We start from the raw sequence: 18,898 nt of genomic DNA, 5'->3' as shown, positions 1-18,898 counted from the left end.
ATAAGAATTTTCTGTTGAGATATAAAAATCGAAGATCTGAGACACCTGATGTAGATCCATGATGGTACGGTACGGTTAAACTATAGGAAATATAGAAATGACGCCCTAACAAAAGTTGTTCAGCCTGATAAGCATTTTCTGTTGAGGTATAAAAATTGAAATTTTAGAACACCTGATGCAGACCCATGATGGTCGAGCGAAACTATATGATAGGAAATATATGACACCTTAACAAAAGTTGTACAGCCTGATAAGCGTTTCCTGTTGATGTATAAAAATCGAAGATCTGGAACACCTGAAGAAGAGTCATAATGGTCCAGCTAAACTATAGGAAATATATATTTCAGTCGTATGAGCATCTTCTGTATAGGTATCGTTACGCTTTGTTTGTACAGTTAAATTTCTCTAAGTTAATTTAATTTGTAAAGTTAATAATTTTGACTCCTTACCAAAAAATTTCGGCCACGCGAACGATGTCGTGGGCATCAGCTAGTTACGGTAATAGTAGTGACTCAATGGTTTTTCAAACACGCACCTACCTCGCAATACATTAAATAGAAAGGTCCGATCGCAGAGGAAATTAATTTTTTATATAGGTATGTTGCAGTCCTGGAATTAGTAGGTACTCTGTCGCACTTACTTATTAAATCCATGGTTGCAATGTAATGTTTTTACATCTGTGGTATGTTGTACATACCTTGCATCAAAAAGTTTTTGGGAGCTCTTACATACATTGAGTCACAGACCTCGAAGATCATAATATTTTTTCGCGGATAATGTTTTTTTATGTTATGCTCCATCATTCGCCAAAACGATGATTTTGCCAACATCAAGATTGAGAATAGCCATGGATTTAGTAAGAACTTCGTTGTACGGAGTATCTACTAGCTTCAGTCAGGGTATCACTGATGATGGTCACATTCACATCACATCCAAAGAGTATGTAATTGACGTTTTTAAATATATGATCACATCGTAATAGTATAAATGCAAAAGTAAGTTTGTTTGTTACATCTTCACGCTCTATCTACTCAAACTTCTTGAAATTTTGCATAGATTTAGTTTGAAGTACGGAGAAGGACATATGGTACCTTTTATCCCGGAAAAATAACTGCTCCCGTGGGAAATCACGCAGTTGAAGCCGCAGTCAAAAGCTAGTCAATGATATTTAGGAATAAAACATTTTCATTATGGCAACCAACACTACGTAGTGCGGACGAGAATCTGTCATGAATTTAATATGTACTTCGACGGAGTACACCCACTAATTCCATGGAATTTGTTCATTTCATTCATTCTTTCATTGTAGTTTGACTCTAAAATAGGGAAAATAGATTCGTTAACCTATAAAAACTGTAAAAACAAAGTTTCTTTATTTTGGTTATGAAATAATACTAGAAATTGAGGTAGATAAATAAACAATTATGGTAGAAGTAAGTGAAATAATCCTGTAAGTATAACCTAGATTGCTTACGACTAGGTACAATTCTAAAAAAACTACAGTCTCTCTCTTTATCTCTACCAATATAATGTTTTTATCATTGTGTGATTCATGAATTTAAACTATAAGCAATTGTAAATTATATATTTTTTGTTCCAGGTGTTTAAATATACCTTTTTCTTCCGCAGAGCATGTTTTGTTAGCTAGTGAGGTATTAAAAGTAGACAAGGAATTGAAAAGCAGTGGTGTACACAGGGAGATAACAACTAATGGTTTAGAATTGATTGTGTAAGTAACATAATATACTTATCACAGTACCTAGGTACCTAGCTGAACAATTACACATATATACTACACAATAAACCTGAGGGAGTGTACATTTTAATTAAATTGTTCTTATGTAGGTACATAATTTTTTTTTGGTAAAAAATAAAATTACCTCAAACACATAATCTCTGCATGCCAGATGAATTTTTCAGTAGTGCTTATGATTTAATATTTAATGTGTATTGAATAATTTATCTTTGTTTCAGAAATTTTCAAGGTCCAGATTTAAAGAAGCTACGAGTTGCTGTCAATGCGTTCTTGAAGAATGTGTTATTAATATTAAAAACAATAGATTTATTCCCCGCTGAATAGTTTCTAAATTGACAATAATGCCAGAACACACACCTGCACCCACTCCTGCAAGGTCTTTGTATGGTTTTTTCATGTATGTTTTCAGTAAGACTTTAATGGGTATATACTTAATTTGGGCTATTGTACCTGATTGTTATTTGCATTATTTAAGTATTTACTACTATCCTCTTAAATACTGGTCAACTGCAGTTCCTATACAATGTCTAGTAGCATTGACCTTGTTTGCATTTTTAATTTATCCTAGTTTTAATTTAATATTGACAACCAATATAGATAGCATAAATACAATTCAAGATCCTTTTTCACAATATGTTAGTGAAGTTAATACCAATACTGTATATGTTAAAACTATGTGCTGTTGTATTGAGGGAAGTAAATGCAAAAAAAGATGTTTAGTATCACCCAAAGAATTTAAAGATAACACAGTTCCACCACTCCATGACTTAAATATTTCTATGGTATGTAGAAAAATGTATCTAAATAAGCAAACTTTAAAATAAACTGTATATTCACAATTCTTCTATTTTATTTTTAACATTCAGATATTGTCACAACAGCACATCAATCTACCCAAATTCATTGCAAACTCGCCGCTATTACCGCGCAATAGAGGTTTATCAACAGCACATCCAGTTCAAGTCTAATACAGTTACTAGACAATTAAATTGCGCAATCTTATTCTAGTTAATACCTATATATTATTAATTATTAAATTAGTATATTGCAGTTCTCTGACCTTGTGTCTCGAATTATTGAATTTTTATTATTACACAAAAAGTTTTGCTAGTGTAGTTGTTTTATATTACACTAAGTAAGTATATTCAATCTTTTTTTTGTCAATATTACTTTGTGTAATTTGTAATCCTTTCCTTTCCGAAGATTACAAAATGTATTCGCAACTCCAGTCTTACTTTTTGCCCACCTCTGATTAAAATTAAACTCAATAATCACGCAAAAAATAGCAATAAATGTAATGCAACTACCTATATTAATGACTCGTGTATGAGGATGCTTATTTTCAATCTCAACAATAATTTCAATTTCATTCGCTAATCTTATCCCCTTTATGTACGGTCGGTACAGCATGTCGGTTTCCTTCAAATCTCCCTGTGTCATATTAATTAACCGCTCGATTAGAAAATTTCACATTATACTTGGGGCAAAAATACATTTTTTGTATGTATACGTATGTAACGCGATAACTTTCGAACCGTTGTTGGTCCGATTTTCATGAAATTTAAAAGATATGTAGGATCTGCCAATGGGGTTCTTGGGGCAACAAAATCGCTTAAGCCGTTTTTGAAATATTTAATTTTAAAAAAATATTGTGTTCGCGAGGTGAGGTTATATGTTTGAGGCGGGTAATCTACGAAGCTACCAAACTGATTTCAACAATTCTTTCACTATTAGATAGCTACATTATCTGAGATTGCTATAGGCATATATTTGTTTTGAAATAAATTAGTTTTCAGCCATATCAATGAACACTTATAAAGTAATCCGAAAAAAAGCAGTACCGTAAATCTTTACGTGCGTGCGCTGGCCCTACTCTTGATTATACATGCATACCTATAATGTACTAAAAAAATATAGGTTTTTAGTAGATCCATAAAAAGTCCGTGACAATGTTCATCAACGTACATCTTTTATAATTAAGTAACTATAAGACATTTTATATGTAAAAAAAGGTATGTAAATTGAAAGGTGAATTTTGACAATTATTACTACACAAGCATATTAATCCTTATGATTAAAAGTTCATCATCAAGATAATTTCATGAAGATAAATTTTTTCCTTTACAGCACATAAATAGGATGAATAAATTCCGTATTTCGTGGAATTAAAAAATATGCACACCAAATTATTTTATGTAGTACCTACCTATATATTGTTTGAATTAGTTACTCCGAGTACTTACCTACTAATTCCAAATTGGCAAATAAATGAATATGAATGTTCTGAATGAACGACCACAATCAAGTAGGTCGGTCGGATACCTACTTATAAATAAAAATATCTATGGTGTAATCTTACTAGATTTTTATTCATAAAACTAGATAGGAAAATTTGCCTAGCGCGTGATGATAGGTAATATTATTATGAAATTTTTACTTCTTACCCGTCATTTATCTTCGTTCTGGGATGGGGCGACGATTTGGATAAATATCTTATAAAATGGAACAAATGAAAAGAATGGAGGGAGAGGCCTTTGCCCAGCAGTGGGACACTTAAAGGCTCGTAATAAGAATAATTTTTCGCTTATTTACGCACGTCATTTTTTACTTTTCCTGGACTTTGCGTGTCGACGCTCGACGGCATTTGACAACGAGAATAGGTCAATCATTTTTTCCTTATATGAGGCACATTTAAGGCAATCCCAAACTTGGACTTAAATCCCAAAATGATAGTAATTTTGTCTGTTTGGGTTTAAAACCTAGACTTTTGGGTGGGTGTAAACCTAACTGTGTTTGCCATGGGACTTGGATTGCGCCGAAGACGAACAGATGAAGTTCCGCTGCGGCCGCTGACTGGTCTAACTAAATCTGCTATTTTGACTAGACTTGACTGTAGGCCATACAGGCCCACAAAACCAAAAGCGAAAAAATAATTTAAAGGGTAAAACTTATTGAAACCAAACTATATGGAGCTCAATGTTAATATATTTTATAAGGATAAAACAACACTTCCCATGATTAGTACAAAATAAAATTAAATATATTGTTAGTTTTTTACATAGGTAAAATTTATTTAAAAGTACAGAACATATGAAGGACTACACACTGAATTGAGATAAAATACTTAGTACTGACTTTGAAAATGATGTAAGCCACTTTTAGTATTCACAATATGAACTTATTGCATTGAATAATGATTATTTGGCCGACCAAAAGAGATTTTCCAACAGTGCATAGGTCATTAAACCTTATTTTATTAGAGTGAAATTTGGAATAGAAGCTGTAAGAAAATCTGCAATTAGACTAGCCACTACACCTTATATACCGAAACATTATGGCTAAGAAACTTTAATATTATGTGATGTTCCAGCATACAGGTTTAGCTGCATGCAGGCAAACAAGAGCCAGCATACATCCAAATATAAATTAACTTTTAAGTAATAGTTCATAGATAGTAATTTTAATATATTTTGTACAATAAAATACAATTAAGTACAACTTGTAGCAAAGATATTATAAAGAGAGAATCTCAAGTGTTAAAGCTGCAAATACGTGTGTGTACGCACGAGGCATATTTACACAGCACACACGCACGGCAACAATACACATGTGCTGCACACTATAGTACATAATTAATTTTATTACTTAATAGAATATAAAGACACGCCCAAGCCAAGAACCTTCCCTTTTATTTTACATATTTCAATGCATGATTAGCCAATGAACATGCCTGTAATTCACTAGCAGATTGCTATTAAATAATACATTGATCGTCGCTTAATATCACAGCTAATTATGCTTTGAAAATTATAGACATGTCTAATTTTCACTAATGTAGTTAACAATGTAGAGTATAAGTAGACAATCTGAATAAATTTACATTACAATATCATGTCTTTTCATATGAAAAATTTAAAATTACATTACCAAAAATTAAACAGTGCAGCGCATTATAAATAAATGTGCATACCTTAATATTTAATTGACTAAATAAATTTGTTGCCTGCAGATCTGACATATTTTAAATATCGAGAGGTAATATCTTAAGAGAAATTTTAACTTTAACTATTGAAAAAAAGTTAAATCCAAATTTAAAAATATTTTTGTATTGATTACGACAATTCCCTTCAAATCCACCTAGTTATTATGAATGTGAAATATCATTCCAAAAGCTGAGTCTCCTTCACACATATTTCACTACCACTATAATTGTGGACCAAAAAGTAAGGATAGAAGAGAAGAAATAGTTAGCACTTCACGAGTGTGCATTGCTGTTGACATGTGTCTTCTTGTCCTGAGCATCTGGTGTGCGTTGACCATCACGCCTGGGTGGCATACGCTCATTGATTGCATCCAACCCTTTGGCCTCAGCAAATGAAGTGATTTTGTGGTTTGGAGAGAAGCCTTGCAGTGCATTCTTAAGGGAGGTCTTACCACCAGACAGAGCACCCAAAGGCAGGGCACCAGTGGGAGTCAAACCTTTCAGCTGCAAAACAGATTCACTCTCCTCACGAAGCACAGAGAACACATGAGCCATCTTCCCAATAGCACGGATCTTGTTTCGAATGACTTCTTTTCTGAGATTAGCTTCCTCCAATGCATCATCTCCCTCAGTCATCAATTCATCATCAGAACAAATATTAAGCACATTGACAAGCATTTCCGTGACTTTCTCACCAACAAAAGGAAGAGACCAGGTGAAAACATCCATGAAATTTGGCAGCCAGTATGGGTGTGGTGAGCAATTGAACTGCCTGATATTCATGACATTGTTTTCATACTTTAAGACAGCAGCTTTGTTGTTATACACATCCAAGTAGTTAGGTGCTGAGAAAATAGTAATAAGACTGGGAAAGCCAGTTGTTTGGCTTTTACGGTACATCCGGTAACCAGCATCTTGAGCCTCATGGGCTCGTATGATTGACAGTAAATTGTTTCTCTGTAGAAAGTCGCAGCACGCTGCATAGCTATAGAAGTAAGAACAACCTCTGACAGAGTTGTGCGAGAAATGTTCTGCATTTTTCTCATTACCAAAATCCTCAAGTGGGTCAGACCAGAGCAAGTCACACATGGCTCCAAATGCAGGTGGCTCTTTGAATCTATCTAGTTTACGAATATCATCTAAGCTGTTGATTTCAGGAGACAAACCACCATGCACACATAGGAACTGCTGGTTCATAAGAGCAGCAAGAGGTAAGCAGTCGAAAGCATCCATACATGCATCATACACTTTTTCAGAATACTTAATTTTGCATTCTTGTTTGAAGGTGAAGTACTCTGTCAAATGTCGGCATTCATGGTTGCCGCGTAATAGGAATAACGTCTTCGGATAACACAACTTGAGAGCCCAAAGGTAAAGAACACATTCTATACTGAAATAACCTCGATCGACATAATCACCTAAGAATAAATACTTGGTACAAGAGGGTGAGCCTCCCACCTCGAACAATTTCATCAAATCGTAAAATTGGCCATGGACGTCTCCGCACACGGTCACCGGTGAATCAATCTCGATCATCGTTTTTTCTGATCGTAATAGGGTGGCACCATCTTGGATGATTCGTAAAGCAGCATTTTCCTCAATCCGACCTTCTAAGATAAAGTGTTGCTTCAGTACATCTGGAAGAGGCTTTCCACTTTTTTCATCGAATACTTCCGACACAGTGAGCTTATGGCTGGGAGGGAAAGCGACACTTTGGATCATACGCTGCGTAGTCGACACTTTATCATTGCTCCCGGACATATTTGTCACATAAAAAACACTAGGTCTAATCCATACACGCCACTATTTTCAAAATGGCAGAATAGATATAATACTAAAACAGAATCCCGATTTCACGACAGAGAAACTACTGCGCACTGGAAAACAATGCGCAAACATCTGGCGAGTGGTCAATAAAATAAACAGGGATATCGAGCGCGTTTTATTACTTTTGAAAATATCATTATAATAGTAACACTGGCAATATTGGTACCAGTTGCCAGCGCAATCATTAAAATAATAACATAATTAAAACTAACGATACCACGTTAAAACAGATACCTACTTGGACAGAAACATTCACACAATTTACTTTTGCAAAAGATTTATTTGTATATTTATTTATGTACATTTGATCATGTTGACCAGACTGATCAGGTGAAAAAATATGTATACTTTTTTATTTTTCTAGCAAACTGACTTGTCCTTGCTATTATTATTAGTATTACATTTATATTAAAAATAGATCATTATTTGAAAATATAAAACCATTTCATATTCAATATTATACTTCTAATAAGTTTCATAAATGAATCTTTTAATTATCAAGAATTACATAACAGGGCAACACCCGATAAAATTAGTCTTGTCAAAGTATCGATAAACGTTATTATCGATATACCTATACCTCTCTAGCATAAAAACATATCCAGGATTTGGAGAGGCTACACGGTAATCCAATTCTTATCACTACCTATGTCGTGTTTGCATTGCAATCAGTCTTAATAATAATATGGCGTTTGGTTGAATTATAGACCATTGGTAACAACTATGGTTTACGAGACGACCTGCGATGCAAGATTATAATATTTATTTCTATGGGAAATAGAACAGAGTTACTTGCTTGTTCCTCCCTCACTTGATCTCTCTTCGAAATTATGACGTATAAGTGAAGTATGCAGCCGACATTTTCGTATTCGTTAGAGTACTCATCGAAATAGTAAATTCTTACGTAGGGTAAATAATATTTTATGAGACAACGCACCGTTTTGGTGATATTAGCGAAAAACTCAAAATTGAGAACACAAGTCAAACTATATAAAGTTCTGTGACTTTAAACTTAGATACCTATAGGATATCTGACTCATATATGTAGTTGCTTTCATCGACCACCACTTGCTTCCGGTGAAGGAAAACATCGTGAGGAAACCTGCACACTGGTTGCTTATTAATTTGTGTGTGAAATAGAGAAGGCAATAGAAAACCACTCCATTACTAATGCCAAGAAAGTTGTTGTGTGTGTTTAATTCCACGGCCCTCAGCCATGAGGAATACGACTATGAAGAAGAATAGGATAGGTGGGGTTTTGAGTATGTTAATTCCTTAAGTAGCCTGAACACGTTTTTGAAGAAATTTATTTTGGGCGCTCTCGCGTAATAAATTTGTCCGGACTATTGTTCGCAAACCGTCTGTTTCAGTCTGTGGTTTGAATATCACGAAAGACCACGTTTATTTATAATAGATGGGTATATGTACTTTAACAGAAATTGGGGGTGCCCTCCATCGAACCTAAATAACGAACCTACATGAATACCTTCTCCATCAGGTAGAGGCAATATGATTACAATACTTGGCAGGATTGCCTTGATAATCAAATCCTTTTTGAGGGATATAATCAGTGTAAGTAGGTTTACGCCTCAGAGTCTCCTTTTCTTAAAAATAATATCAGTGCTGTGTGGCGTGGCACCTCCGTCCGCAGTCTACGCATCGTGTATACATAACAATACTTACATACGACAAAATAGGTCATTAGGCACGCCGTAAATAGGTCTAGGTCATCACGAGACGACATAACATAAGAGTGATTATCAAATTTCAAATAAATACACTGAGACGAATAGTAAGAAATACGATATTAAGATTTCCTAAAATAGTTACATTTACACAAACAGAATATTATAGTTTACCCCTGAAATACGAAACTAAAAATAGCCGCTGGTGATAAAAATAAAGGTATCATCATATTGTTCCACGCGTTAGCAAAATAATCGACGATGTAGGTATTATCCCGATAACACATACATGCATATATATAGTTATAAGTAGTATTCTATTACGTTTATATTTAAACTGAGTGGAGGATTGAAAAGTCAGCCCACTTTTTAAATTTCTACTGTGAGCAGATTTTTAAATTTCTACTTTTAACAGGTGGTGTTCACATATGTATATAATAATAAATCTGAATTTAACTCATATTTATAGGGTTCCGTACCTCAAAAGATAAAAACGTATCTTTGTCGTCTATCTATGTCCGTCAAACTATAGGTACAACGCGAAGAGTATCAAGTAATCGCACATACCTAATTAGCCACCTATTTATACCTAGCAGTGAAAAACTTGTAAGTTAACGCGACCAAAATATATTAGCATTTATTTCGCATATGTTTTGTGATTTCACAAGGGAATTAAACTCTATACGATACCTACTTCCCATATTGACGAAAAATCATGCATGCTTTGGCAAGGGTTTAGAATAAAACAGTTTTAAAAAATCATAAATATTTTGTATATTTTGTAGACCAAAATATATTAACACTTATTTCGCATTATATTTTGTGATTTCACAAGGGAATCAAACCCTATACGATACCTACTTCATATATTGACGAAAAAATCTTTGATAAGGGTTTACAATAAAACAGATAAAAAAATCATAAGGTTACGCCATAATATCCTGTGATGTCACAATTTTGGAGAGTCAAATAGAATTTCTAATAATACTAATATCAGAACAAAAAAAATGGCAAATCTGGATGAATTTAAGTGACATTTCTTTATCGTGTCTTCATTAATTATTTTTTTTCTCAGTCATGTATCACACCTAGGCTTGTCATCCGTCTCGGATTTTCCGGGACCTCCCGCATCTGGGTTAATTTTGGGGCCGTCCCGCTATGACCCCTTGCGGGACGCCTTTTGTCTCGAAAATCAGTGATCATCGCTTTACACATTTTTAACTATTGATTCCAAATCATTAACATTTATCTCGACAAATTGCGCTGTCTGTAACGTCATTTTGTACTGTAGTGGAAGAATCATCTTGCATTCAATACGTGACAAACAATTATGACCGATCCGTAAACCGGTGAAGAGTTCTCCCATCGGGAGCCGATCCTGGGTGCACCATCAGATCATGCTTATCATAATCATGCATTGACATGGGATAGTACTCGATGTGCGGCTGGCCCTCGCATATTATGCGAAGAACCTGTGAATTAGGAAGATGAGTGAGGTCGCTGCCCATTGTGTGCTAAGTACAGACAGTTCAAATGTGTACGTAAGAAACTTTCGATACGTAAGTCCAAATCGCATTTGACGGTTTATTTAGCACATTGCCCTCTAAAATCGGTCATTAGTCGAGTGGATATTGTTGAGAATATCCAATATATGTATAAATATATATGAATTAATCATCTAGTCTCAAGTATTGAGGTGGAAAAAGTAAGAATAATTTCATTTGAAGAAATGAACATATTAATACATAATATATAATAATAAAATACTATAAAAACTTTAATGCAGATAGCTCATTTATTAATTCATCCAATAAGATTTATTCAATGCTGGCAACATTTGATATATTTTTTTTTACAAATGAATGATATTTCTATTTCAGGAAATAAATGTTGAAAGAAAATACTAAAAATATACCTATAATATACGTATAAATTTTATACGACTAGAAACCAGAAAAAGTTTACTAACAAGTACTTATTAAATTTTTTCACCTAATTATTTAAAACGATAATCTGTCTTATGCTAATCATATAATATTGATAATAATAAATTAAAAATGAAGAAACATTATAATAAAAACTGTATTTCTAAAATCATACAACAGTTTTTAAGTTAAATTAACTATGAACCTCCGGCGCTCCGATGGCATGGGTGTGTATGCCGTCAGTTTATAGTAACTGAAGAGTCGATAGTTTTGTACTTGGGTTTGCTGTGAGTAAACGGTAGATATCGGTATTTGATCATATGCTGAAAAAGAAACATTACGTCATTATTCTAAATATTTACGATTGTTATCTAACAAGAAGAAATATTCGGGACTAGCTGTGCCCTAGTCTCTCAAATATGTGTAGTTATCGTGTTGACATATTAACAGGAAAATACAAGCACATAAAGTTAGATAAGCTTAACATTTTTATTGTCATGTATGAGGCTTCTGTAACACATATTTTGTGATAATTTCAATGCTAGAACGCATGAACTGGATTGATATATTACTACGTATTAGATATATTTCTAATAGTACTATCAAGGTCGGCTCTGGTCCATGTAGTGTCCGCCAGTAATCAATACTCTTGTGTATTAATAATATGATTTTTAATTACTTTAATAAACATGTCATTGCTTAGCACCAGTTTGTAGTATTAAAATATCAGTAAGATGTTTTAAAAATTGAACTTACTTTGATTTGTCTCTTCATTGTAATACAAAATAGAGTTATAAAGTACATAACAAGTATTGGCCAAAACACAGGAATATTAAAAGCATCAATGAAGGTGCAACAAATAGCAACTAGTGTGCTCTTAGTCACAGAAAGCCAGAATTTAAATTCTGGAAGTCTTCTTATGAATGGTCGAAACTCTTCAGTTGATCGAGTTGGCAAGGCCGGTCCATTATCATCATCACCTAGAAATGATTTAAACATTGAATTGAAATTTATTACCCCAAAAATGTCCAAAGTAGCCTCATATTTAAGATGCCATACTATACAAAACATCACTCTGGCATGATAAGTACTAATACTTTTTAATGAGTCACGTTGGAAAATGAACTATGTATGAGTGAAGGTCTAATTTTAGAATAAAATTGAGTTTTGACATCAGTGGAGTTATGTTAGTGACCCATATCAGCTCTACATTGTCCTTTAGCATTCACCATTACCATTACAAATCTAATTACCAGGGTCATAAATATGCCATTATATTAAAAATAGGAATAAAAATATGTAATACTATTGAGAATGTAATTAGTTGTTCGCCAATATTTTTTTTTACAAAATTGTGAATCTTTAAAAAACAACTGAACCTATTTTGATGCCCACAAACTTAAAAATTCTTTTGACAGCATACCTTTTAAATTTAATCAAAATCAGACCAATGGTTTGAAAGTTATCATATTATAAACATATAAAAATGTATTTTTGCCCTAAATTGATTTGTAGACCTCGCTTGCTTGTCTCCCTTGATCAATTCTATTGCTTTTGGTAATTTGGTAAATCAAAATAGATGAAAAAAATACACGACATTGTAAGGTATATTGTAAAAACCATACAGTATTTTCTTCTATTGTTGTCTAGAGTGAAAAATAAAATAAGGCAATTTCTCAATAATATGTTAATTGTATCATAGAAAATCTTATTTTATTTTAGTACTTGATAAATGGAAAATCACTGATAAGTAGGAAACAGCTATGTACACCATAGCTCAAACAGTTTTAGGAAGAATAATATTATAATTACATAAATCATAACCAATTGTTTTTAAGAACTTACCATCAAAATCCATGGCAGGATCAATTTTTGGTGTAAGGAATGCAATGAATAAGTTCAGATGATATATGCCAAGAGCATATGTAACAATATACCAACCCTGAAAAATAAAATAGTGATTGTAAGAACAATATTCTTTTTAACAAATTGAAATGTTTCAATTTACGCTATAAATATTTACATTCATATATTGCAAAATAATATCTATTTAATTTAATATCAATTTGGGTAAAAATCAGTCAACAATAGTAAGTATTTAAAACAACTTATTAGCTATGAAGAAATTTGGAAAAATCTGAAACCTACATACAAAATACAGATATATTTAGTTCAAAGAGTTTTTAATTTGAGAACAAAAAAACCACATGTTCACCATGTGTAGAAAACATGATTATAAACTTACTTGTTTGGTGAATATTCTTAACATAAATAACAGCAGGAGTACAATACTCCCTGCCCATCTAGCTTTAGTATGTGGGGTCCACTTATCCAATGTCCCTTGGTACATCTAATTAAAAAAGAATATTATTGCATTATGTAAATATACACTACTACCTGTGTCCCAGAGCATCGCTCCTGTGGGAATTTCGGGATAAAAGGTACCCTATGTGTCATTCCATGTTTTATTCTATCTGTGTACCAAATTTAATAACAATTGGTCCAGTTGATTTTGTATGAAAGAGTAACAAACATGCTTACACCCTCCGTAACATATCTTCCAATTCTGTCTATTGATTCAGGGCCGAAAACCAAGCATTTGCGTAAGTGGGGTGCTTAACCTGCAAAGAAGCCTAACCGCCTAACCACCTACCACCAAAACATATTTTGATACGGCAAAAGAACTAGTCAGTTGAGTTTCGAAAATTGCTTCCACTAACATTTCCGCACCAGCCTTACAGATTTCTCCTGTTGACATCGTTGGCTACGGTTCCATTTTACACAGTACTAGATAGCATCGGTACAGACGGTAGCAATTATAATGATATAGCGTGAATACCTGTGATATACGTGTCCATGCTTGGGAAAATAAACCTTTCCGTGATGTTTCTGAAGTTAAATCATTGCCATCCATCATATTGCTAATTTTTTGTGGTTCAATTAAATGCACATCACTGACACGACAAAAATCATGAAAGTATAAAGTAATTTGCAGAAATATAATTCTTAAGTTGTTGTTATTTGAAAGTATAATATAAGAAGTTTATGAAAAATATTAGAATGGGGTAATTTTTCAATTAAATAAACTTATTAGTCTTGAAACCCTAATCTCAAATCCACTACAGAAAGTGACACGTTAGACAGCTAGAATTTAGATTTGACATTGTAATGACGTTGTCAAAGATATATGGATAAGTGCGTGTCATGTTGTTTTTTTTAATATCTTTCTTTAAGTTGGTATTTATGTGTAGATAGAATGCGCAGATGGCATTACTGATACAACTAAGGTACACAAACATTGACAATTGAGGCGAAAATGTTAGAGATTTCGTACGCGTAGATAGGTGAACCATATTTAATATATAATAAGAACATTGCCGTAATAAAATAGTTTCTTTATAAAAATACCAATGAGGCTGTGTATGTAAGTAGGTACTAACACTCCTCTTCACAGCCTTGTTGAGGTCTTCAGGAGATCAGAAGACTCCTAAGCTATTCCGCAATCTTAATAACCGCGTACCAGCTAATGCCTTAATCAGTATATCTGCCTCGATGTCTTCAGTTCGCAGATATTTGACCTCTATTACTCCTTCTTGAATATAAAGTGCATTTTTAGGTCAATATGTTTTGACTTTGAAGTAACCATTGCATTTTGGCTTAGTTTGAGGGCAGCTTGATTGTCATTTAATATGACTATGCTGTTGTAACTGGACCCTAGTTCTTTATAAAGATTTTTTAGGTGGATGAATTCTTTTGCAGCTTCGGTCAGCGCGACGTACTCCGCTTCAGCTGTCGACAAGGCAACGCATCTTTGTTTTTTCGACATCCAGCTTATAGCCGTTTCAGCATATTTAAAACAGTAGCCTGAAAAAGACTTTCGATTGAGTTTACATGCGCCCCAATCTGCGTCTGCCATGCCATACAAGTCTTGACCAGTCTTTCTAAAAGTAAGACCGACATTTTTCGTTCCTTTTAGGTAACGTAGTACTCTCTTTGCACATTTGTAGTGCTTTTCTCCGTAACAATCATTAAATTGAGAGAGATAGCTTATAGCAAACATTATGTCAGGGCGAGTCGCTACTGCCAAGTACATAAGTGTACCAATTACATTTTTATATGGAAGATCATCTCCATCATCTCTTTTATCTTTTTCAAGTATGTGACTTGGTTCTATGGGTGTAGTTGTAGGCTTACAATCTTCCATTTTGAATTTTTTAAGAATATCTTCTGTGAATTTTTCTTGATCTAATTTAATTTCACCTTCTTTACAGGTAACATCTATTCCAATAAGTCTTTCTTTCTTTCCTTCTTTCAAAACGACTTTTACGATTTAGTATTTAAAATATCTTTTACTTCTTGCAGCTTTCTTGGACATGAATAGGCAATCAACAAGTCGTCGACATATATTACTATTATGAGTTTAACTCCTCTTTTCTCTAGTAAGAATACACATGGATGTGTAAGTATACACATCCATGTGTATACTTACACATCCATGTGTATACTGATGCTTTAAAACCTATATTTTTCAATTCCATGTCGAGTTTCTTAAACCACTGCCTCCCTGCCTGTTTAAATCCATATAAAGCTTTTATAAGATGACATACTTTATCTTTTAGAATATTTTTTATATCTTTTAACATGTTCGTGTCTTATTGTATAAATAAAGTCAGATCTTCTTGTTTACTTTCTTCGACCATAATTTCTGTTAGGTATTCTTCTAAATAATCAGGGTATTTCATAAGTATTTTTTCTTCTAGTTCACCAATTAGGTACGCTGTTGTTACGTCCATTTGGTTAAATTTTAACCCTTCTTCCACAGCTATCCCAACTGATCGAACTTAGCTTAGCAACGGGTGCGTATGTTTCATTATAATCGACACCTGGTCGCTGGGTGAAGCCCCGTGCTACTAGTCTGGCTTTCTTCGTAATACTATTATCTGGTCCCACTTTGTTTCTCAGAACCATTTTGTCTCGACTTCTTTCATTTCTGTGTTTTTCTTTTCTATCTTCCAGGTAACATTTTTAACATGCGCTTTTATTTCAGCTTTTATCGCATCGTGCCAGTATTCATCAGCTTCATTTTCATTGAACAGGTAAAATATTTCAGAAATTAAGTGACTTTCAATATGAATAAATCTCTCGTCCAATATGAAATCCTTGGTCCACGCCGGTGGATGCCTCTCTCTTTGTGGCCTCACATTTTCAGGTGTTGAAAATTCCATTTCATTTACCGAGGAAACATCTTCGTCTTCTTGTTCATTCTCATTTTGCAGCGTATTTTCATTTTTATTTTCTATTATTTCAATTTCTACTGGTTTTATTATTTTATTTTTGTTATATATTTTTTAATTTTATTTTGACGACACGCTGACGACAAGATGGCAGTTCGTTATAATTACTTTATCTTATATTTTGTAAAACACTTTAGTCTGGTCTAATAAATGTTGAATAATATTCAAGTCTTTTATATTATGGTCACCGACCATTACACCTTTATGTCCCTGCTCGTCACTACGTCGTCCTCTTCAGGTATGTATGTCTGTAAGCTTTTGAAACCAACGAATACCCCATAAATACACCTTCTTTGGCGTTCTGGGATAACTTTCCTCGTTTGTTCTTTTTGAATACAAAAGTCTTCCTTCCATATACATGAAGATGATTTCCACTTGATGTTCGGCCTAACCATTTCTTAAACGGTATGTCGACATTCAGTGCTTTAGAAGGGCTCCGATTTATAAGGTAGTTAGCGGTTGCTACGGCTTCCACCCAGAGCTTTTTGGGAACATTTGACTCGATTAACAGACATCTTGACTTTTCTAACAAGGATCTGTTCTTCCTCTCGCTAATCCCATTTTGTTGTGGGGTATAAACAGTAGTCAACCTTCTTTGGATGCCATGCGATTTGAGAAAGTCGTCGAATTCCTTGTTACGGTATTCTGTACCATTGTCTGTCTGAAGGTATTTTATTGTTTTACTAGCCTTTGCCCGCGGCTTCGCTCGCGTGAATTTGCGCGTTCATAGCAAAATCTCAGTAAATTTTTTATCGCTACTCTTACTCTGTAAGACTGCTAAACAAATATGATTCAAATTCGCATTTTTTCTCATATTTAGTTCAATTTTCTGTTTCTGTTTCTCGTACTGCAAACTTGTCCAATCTCGCTTCCTGCTATGTAATGTAAAGTAGATATCCCGTACTGTTTCCTACATATTGTGCCATCATGTTTTCTGCAATGTGTCCCGTCCTGTTTCCCACTCGTGTCTCCTTCCCATTTACCGCTCCACTCCCGCTTTCTGCAACGCGTGCCGTCCCATTTTCCATGACGTTTTACGTCCCGGTTTTTTATTAACCACAAACTTAAATTAAACATTTTTTGTATTTACTATCACTGTTATTTACCTACCACAAAAAGTAAGTGTGCCAATTTTCAGCTTTTTATCTTGAAAACTGTATTGAGTCCCATACAATCTTTCACCCCCCTTATGAAGGAGTTGAGGGTTAATTTTCAGAAAAATCTGAAACACGTATTCATTACATTGTTGTAAACAACCAAAATCCAAATTTTTAAGTCACTAACTTCAATGGTGTAGAACTTTCATATTTACAGTTTTTCACCCCCTTCGGAATAGAATTTCCAAAAATCCTCTCTTAGTGCTCATCTACATGCCAAATTTCAGCTTCCCGCCCGCCCAGCAGTTTCGGGTGCCTGACAACATGCACCCGAAACTGCTGGGCGGGCTGTCAGTCACTCAGTAACCGAAGAGTTTTATACTGATATATATTGATACATACTACGCCCATTATATCTATATCATATTTTGTTTATATTCTGTTTACACCTTTCTACAAAATTTTAAAGTAAAGCGGCTCCGTGTTTGTTATTTTAATTTTCCTACAGGACCCCCCTCATTTTCCGGGATGAAATGTCTATAACTTTCGTAGATGTTAACCCAGGATTCCGAGGAATTTTTGATTCATAATTAGTTTTTCAATTATCCTACGGGAACCTGACCATTTACCGGGATGAAATGTATTTAATTGTCCAACAGGACCCTCCTCATTTTCCGGGATGAAATGTCTATAATGTGTTAACCCGGTATTTTGAGGCATTTAAGATTCATAATTAGTTTTCAATTATCCTACGGGAACGTGACCATTACCGGTTTGAAATGTCTCTAATTTTCCTACAGGACCCTCCTCATTTTCCGGGATGAAATGTCTATAAGATGTTAAACAGGGTTTCTGATGCATTTTTGATTCTTAATTATTTTTTCAATTATCCCGGAAACCTGACCATTTACCGGGATGAAATGTATCTAAGATGTTAACCTGGTATATATGGTAGGTACCTACATACCAAATTTCAAGCAAATCGGTCCAGTAGATTTCAAGTGATGCGCGTTAAAACAGACAGACAGACAGACAGACAAAAATTTCCAAAACTATATTTTCGTCATCTATATCAGTAACTAAGTATATTCCATGAAGAATTTAAAAAATATATCCAATGTACAAATTTGGCCTTTCTTCAATTTTATTATATGTATTGATGTATTGATTATGGAATATCTCAACTTCATTTTTATATTCTTTAAACATTTTTAATACGTCTTTTTGATAAAATAGACGTGACAGTATCAAGTGAAATCGTCTATAATTGTGACGTAATGTCTTGATCCTGCTCGTGTCTCACACTCAAAAGGTCCTCAAACGTCGCTATGA

At 33.9% G+C, this 18,898-nt stretch overlaps 3 protein-coding genes across 7 annotated transcripts; 1 reads left to right on the top strand and 2 right to left on the bottom strand.

The window, feature by feature from the left end:
- Positions 1 to 1,213: 1,213 nt before the first annotated feature.
- Positions 1,214 to 2,595, top strand: PIG-P (Phosphatidylinositol glycan anchor biosynthesis class P). 4 transcript variants are annotated; one of them, XM_053770090.1, is made up of 3 exons: positions 1,214 to 1,433; positions 1,630 to 1,729; positions 1,975 to 2,595. In XM_053770090.1, the coding sequence occupies exon 3, from the start codon at positions 2,098 to 2,100 to the stop codon at positions 2,578 to 2,580; it is 483 nt and encodes a 160-aa protein (XP_053626065.1). In that variant the 5' UTR covers positions 1,214 to 1,433; positions 1,630 to 1,729; positions 1,975 to 2,097; the 3' UTR covers positions 2,581 to 2,595. The 4 variants fall into 4 exon arrangements, with proteins under 4 accessions (XP_053626065.1, XP_053626063.1, XP_053626064.1 ...); XM_053770088.1 differs by having other exon boundaries at positions 1,601 to 1,729; XM_053770089.1 differs by having other exon boundaries at positions 1,214 to 1,450.
- Positions 2,596 to 4,723: 2,128 nt separating this feature from the next.
- On the bottom strand, positions 4,724 to 7,814 carry LOC128683963 (serine/threonine-protein phosphatase 2B catalytic subunit 3-like). Its single transcript, XM_053770085.1, has one exon. The coding sequence runs from the start codon at positions 7,497 to 7,499 to the stop codon at positions 6,012 to 6,014; it is 1,488 nt and encodes a 495-aa protein (XP_053626060.1). The 5' UTR covers positions 7,500 to 7,814; the 3' UTR covers positions 4,724 to 6,011.
- A 2,185-nt stretch (positions 7,815 to 9,999) lies between these two features.
- On the bottom strand, positions 10,000 to 14,319 carry LOC128683749 (uncharacterized protein). 2 transcript variants are annotated; one of them, XM_053769666.2, is made up of 6 exons: positions 14,015 to 14,319; positions 13,421 to 13,525; positions 13,021 to 13,117; positions 11,932 to 12,155; positions 11,381 to 11,498; positions 10,000 to 10,722 (listed from the first exon to the last, which is right to left on the bottom strand). In XM_053769666.2, exons 1-5 carry the CDS (start codon positions 14,090 to 14,092, stop codon positions 11,415 to 11,417), a joined length of 588 nt encoding a protein of 195 aa, XP_053625641.1. In that variant the 5' UTR covers positions 14,093 to 14,319; the 3' UTR covers positions 10,000 to 10,722; positions 11,381 to 11,414. The 2 variants fall into 2 exon arrangements, with proteins under 2 accessions (XP_053625641.1, XP_053625640.1); XM_053769665.2 differs by lacking the exon at positions 10,000 to 10,722 and having other exon boundaries at positions 11,315 to 11,498; positions 14,015 to 14,310.
- Between the last annotated feature and the right edge of the window lie 4,579 nt (positions 14,320 to 18,898).

Source organism: Plodia interpunctella, chromosome 3 (genome assembly GCF_027563975.2).
Source record: "Plodia interpunctella isolate USDA-ARS_2022_Savannah chromosome 3, ilPloInte3.2, whole genome shotgun sequence".
Lineage (NCBI taxonomy): Eukaryota > Metazoa > Arthropoda > Insecta > Lepidoptera > Pyralidae > Plodia > Plodia interpunctella.
The sequence above is the reverse complement of the archived record's forward strand: the minus strand, read 5'-3'. Positions and strand labels throughout refer to the sequence as shown.

What these genes read in the sequence shown, in the direction of transcription:
- LOC128683963 (XM_053770085.1), bottom strand. Translation starts at nt 7,499, where the DNA reads ATGTCCGGGAGCAATGATAAAGTGTCGACTACGCAGCGTATGATCCAA.
- PIG-P (XM_053770090.1), top strand. Translation starts at nt 2,098, where the DNA reads ATGCCAGAACACACACCTGCACCCACTCCTGCAAGGTCTTTGTATGGT.
- LOC128683749 (XM_053769666.2), bottom strand. Translation starts at nt 14,092, where the DNA reads ATGATGGATGGCAATGATTTAACTTCAGAAACATCACGGAAAGGTTTA. An exon ending in TAAGAATATTCACCAAACAA is followed by an intron (nt 13,118 to 13,420) that starts GTAAGTTTATAA and finishes TTTATTTTTCAG; the next exon opens with GGTTGGTATATTGTTACATA. An exon ending in CAATGAAGAGACAAATCAAA is followed by an intron (nt 11,499 to 11,931) that starts GTAAGTTCAATT and finishes TTTCTTTTTCAG; the next exon opens with CATATGATCAAATACCGATA.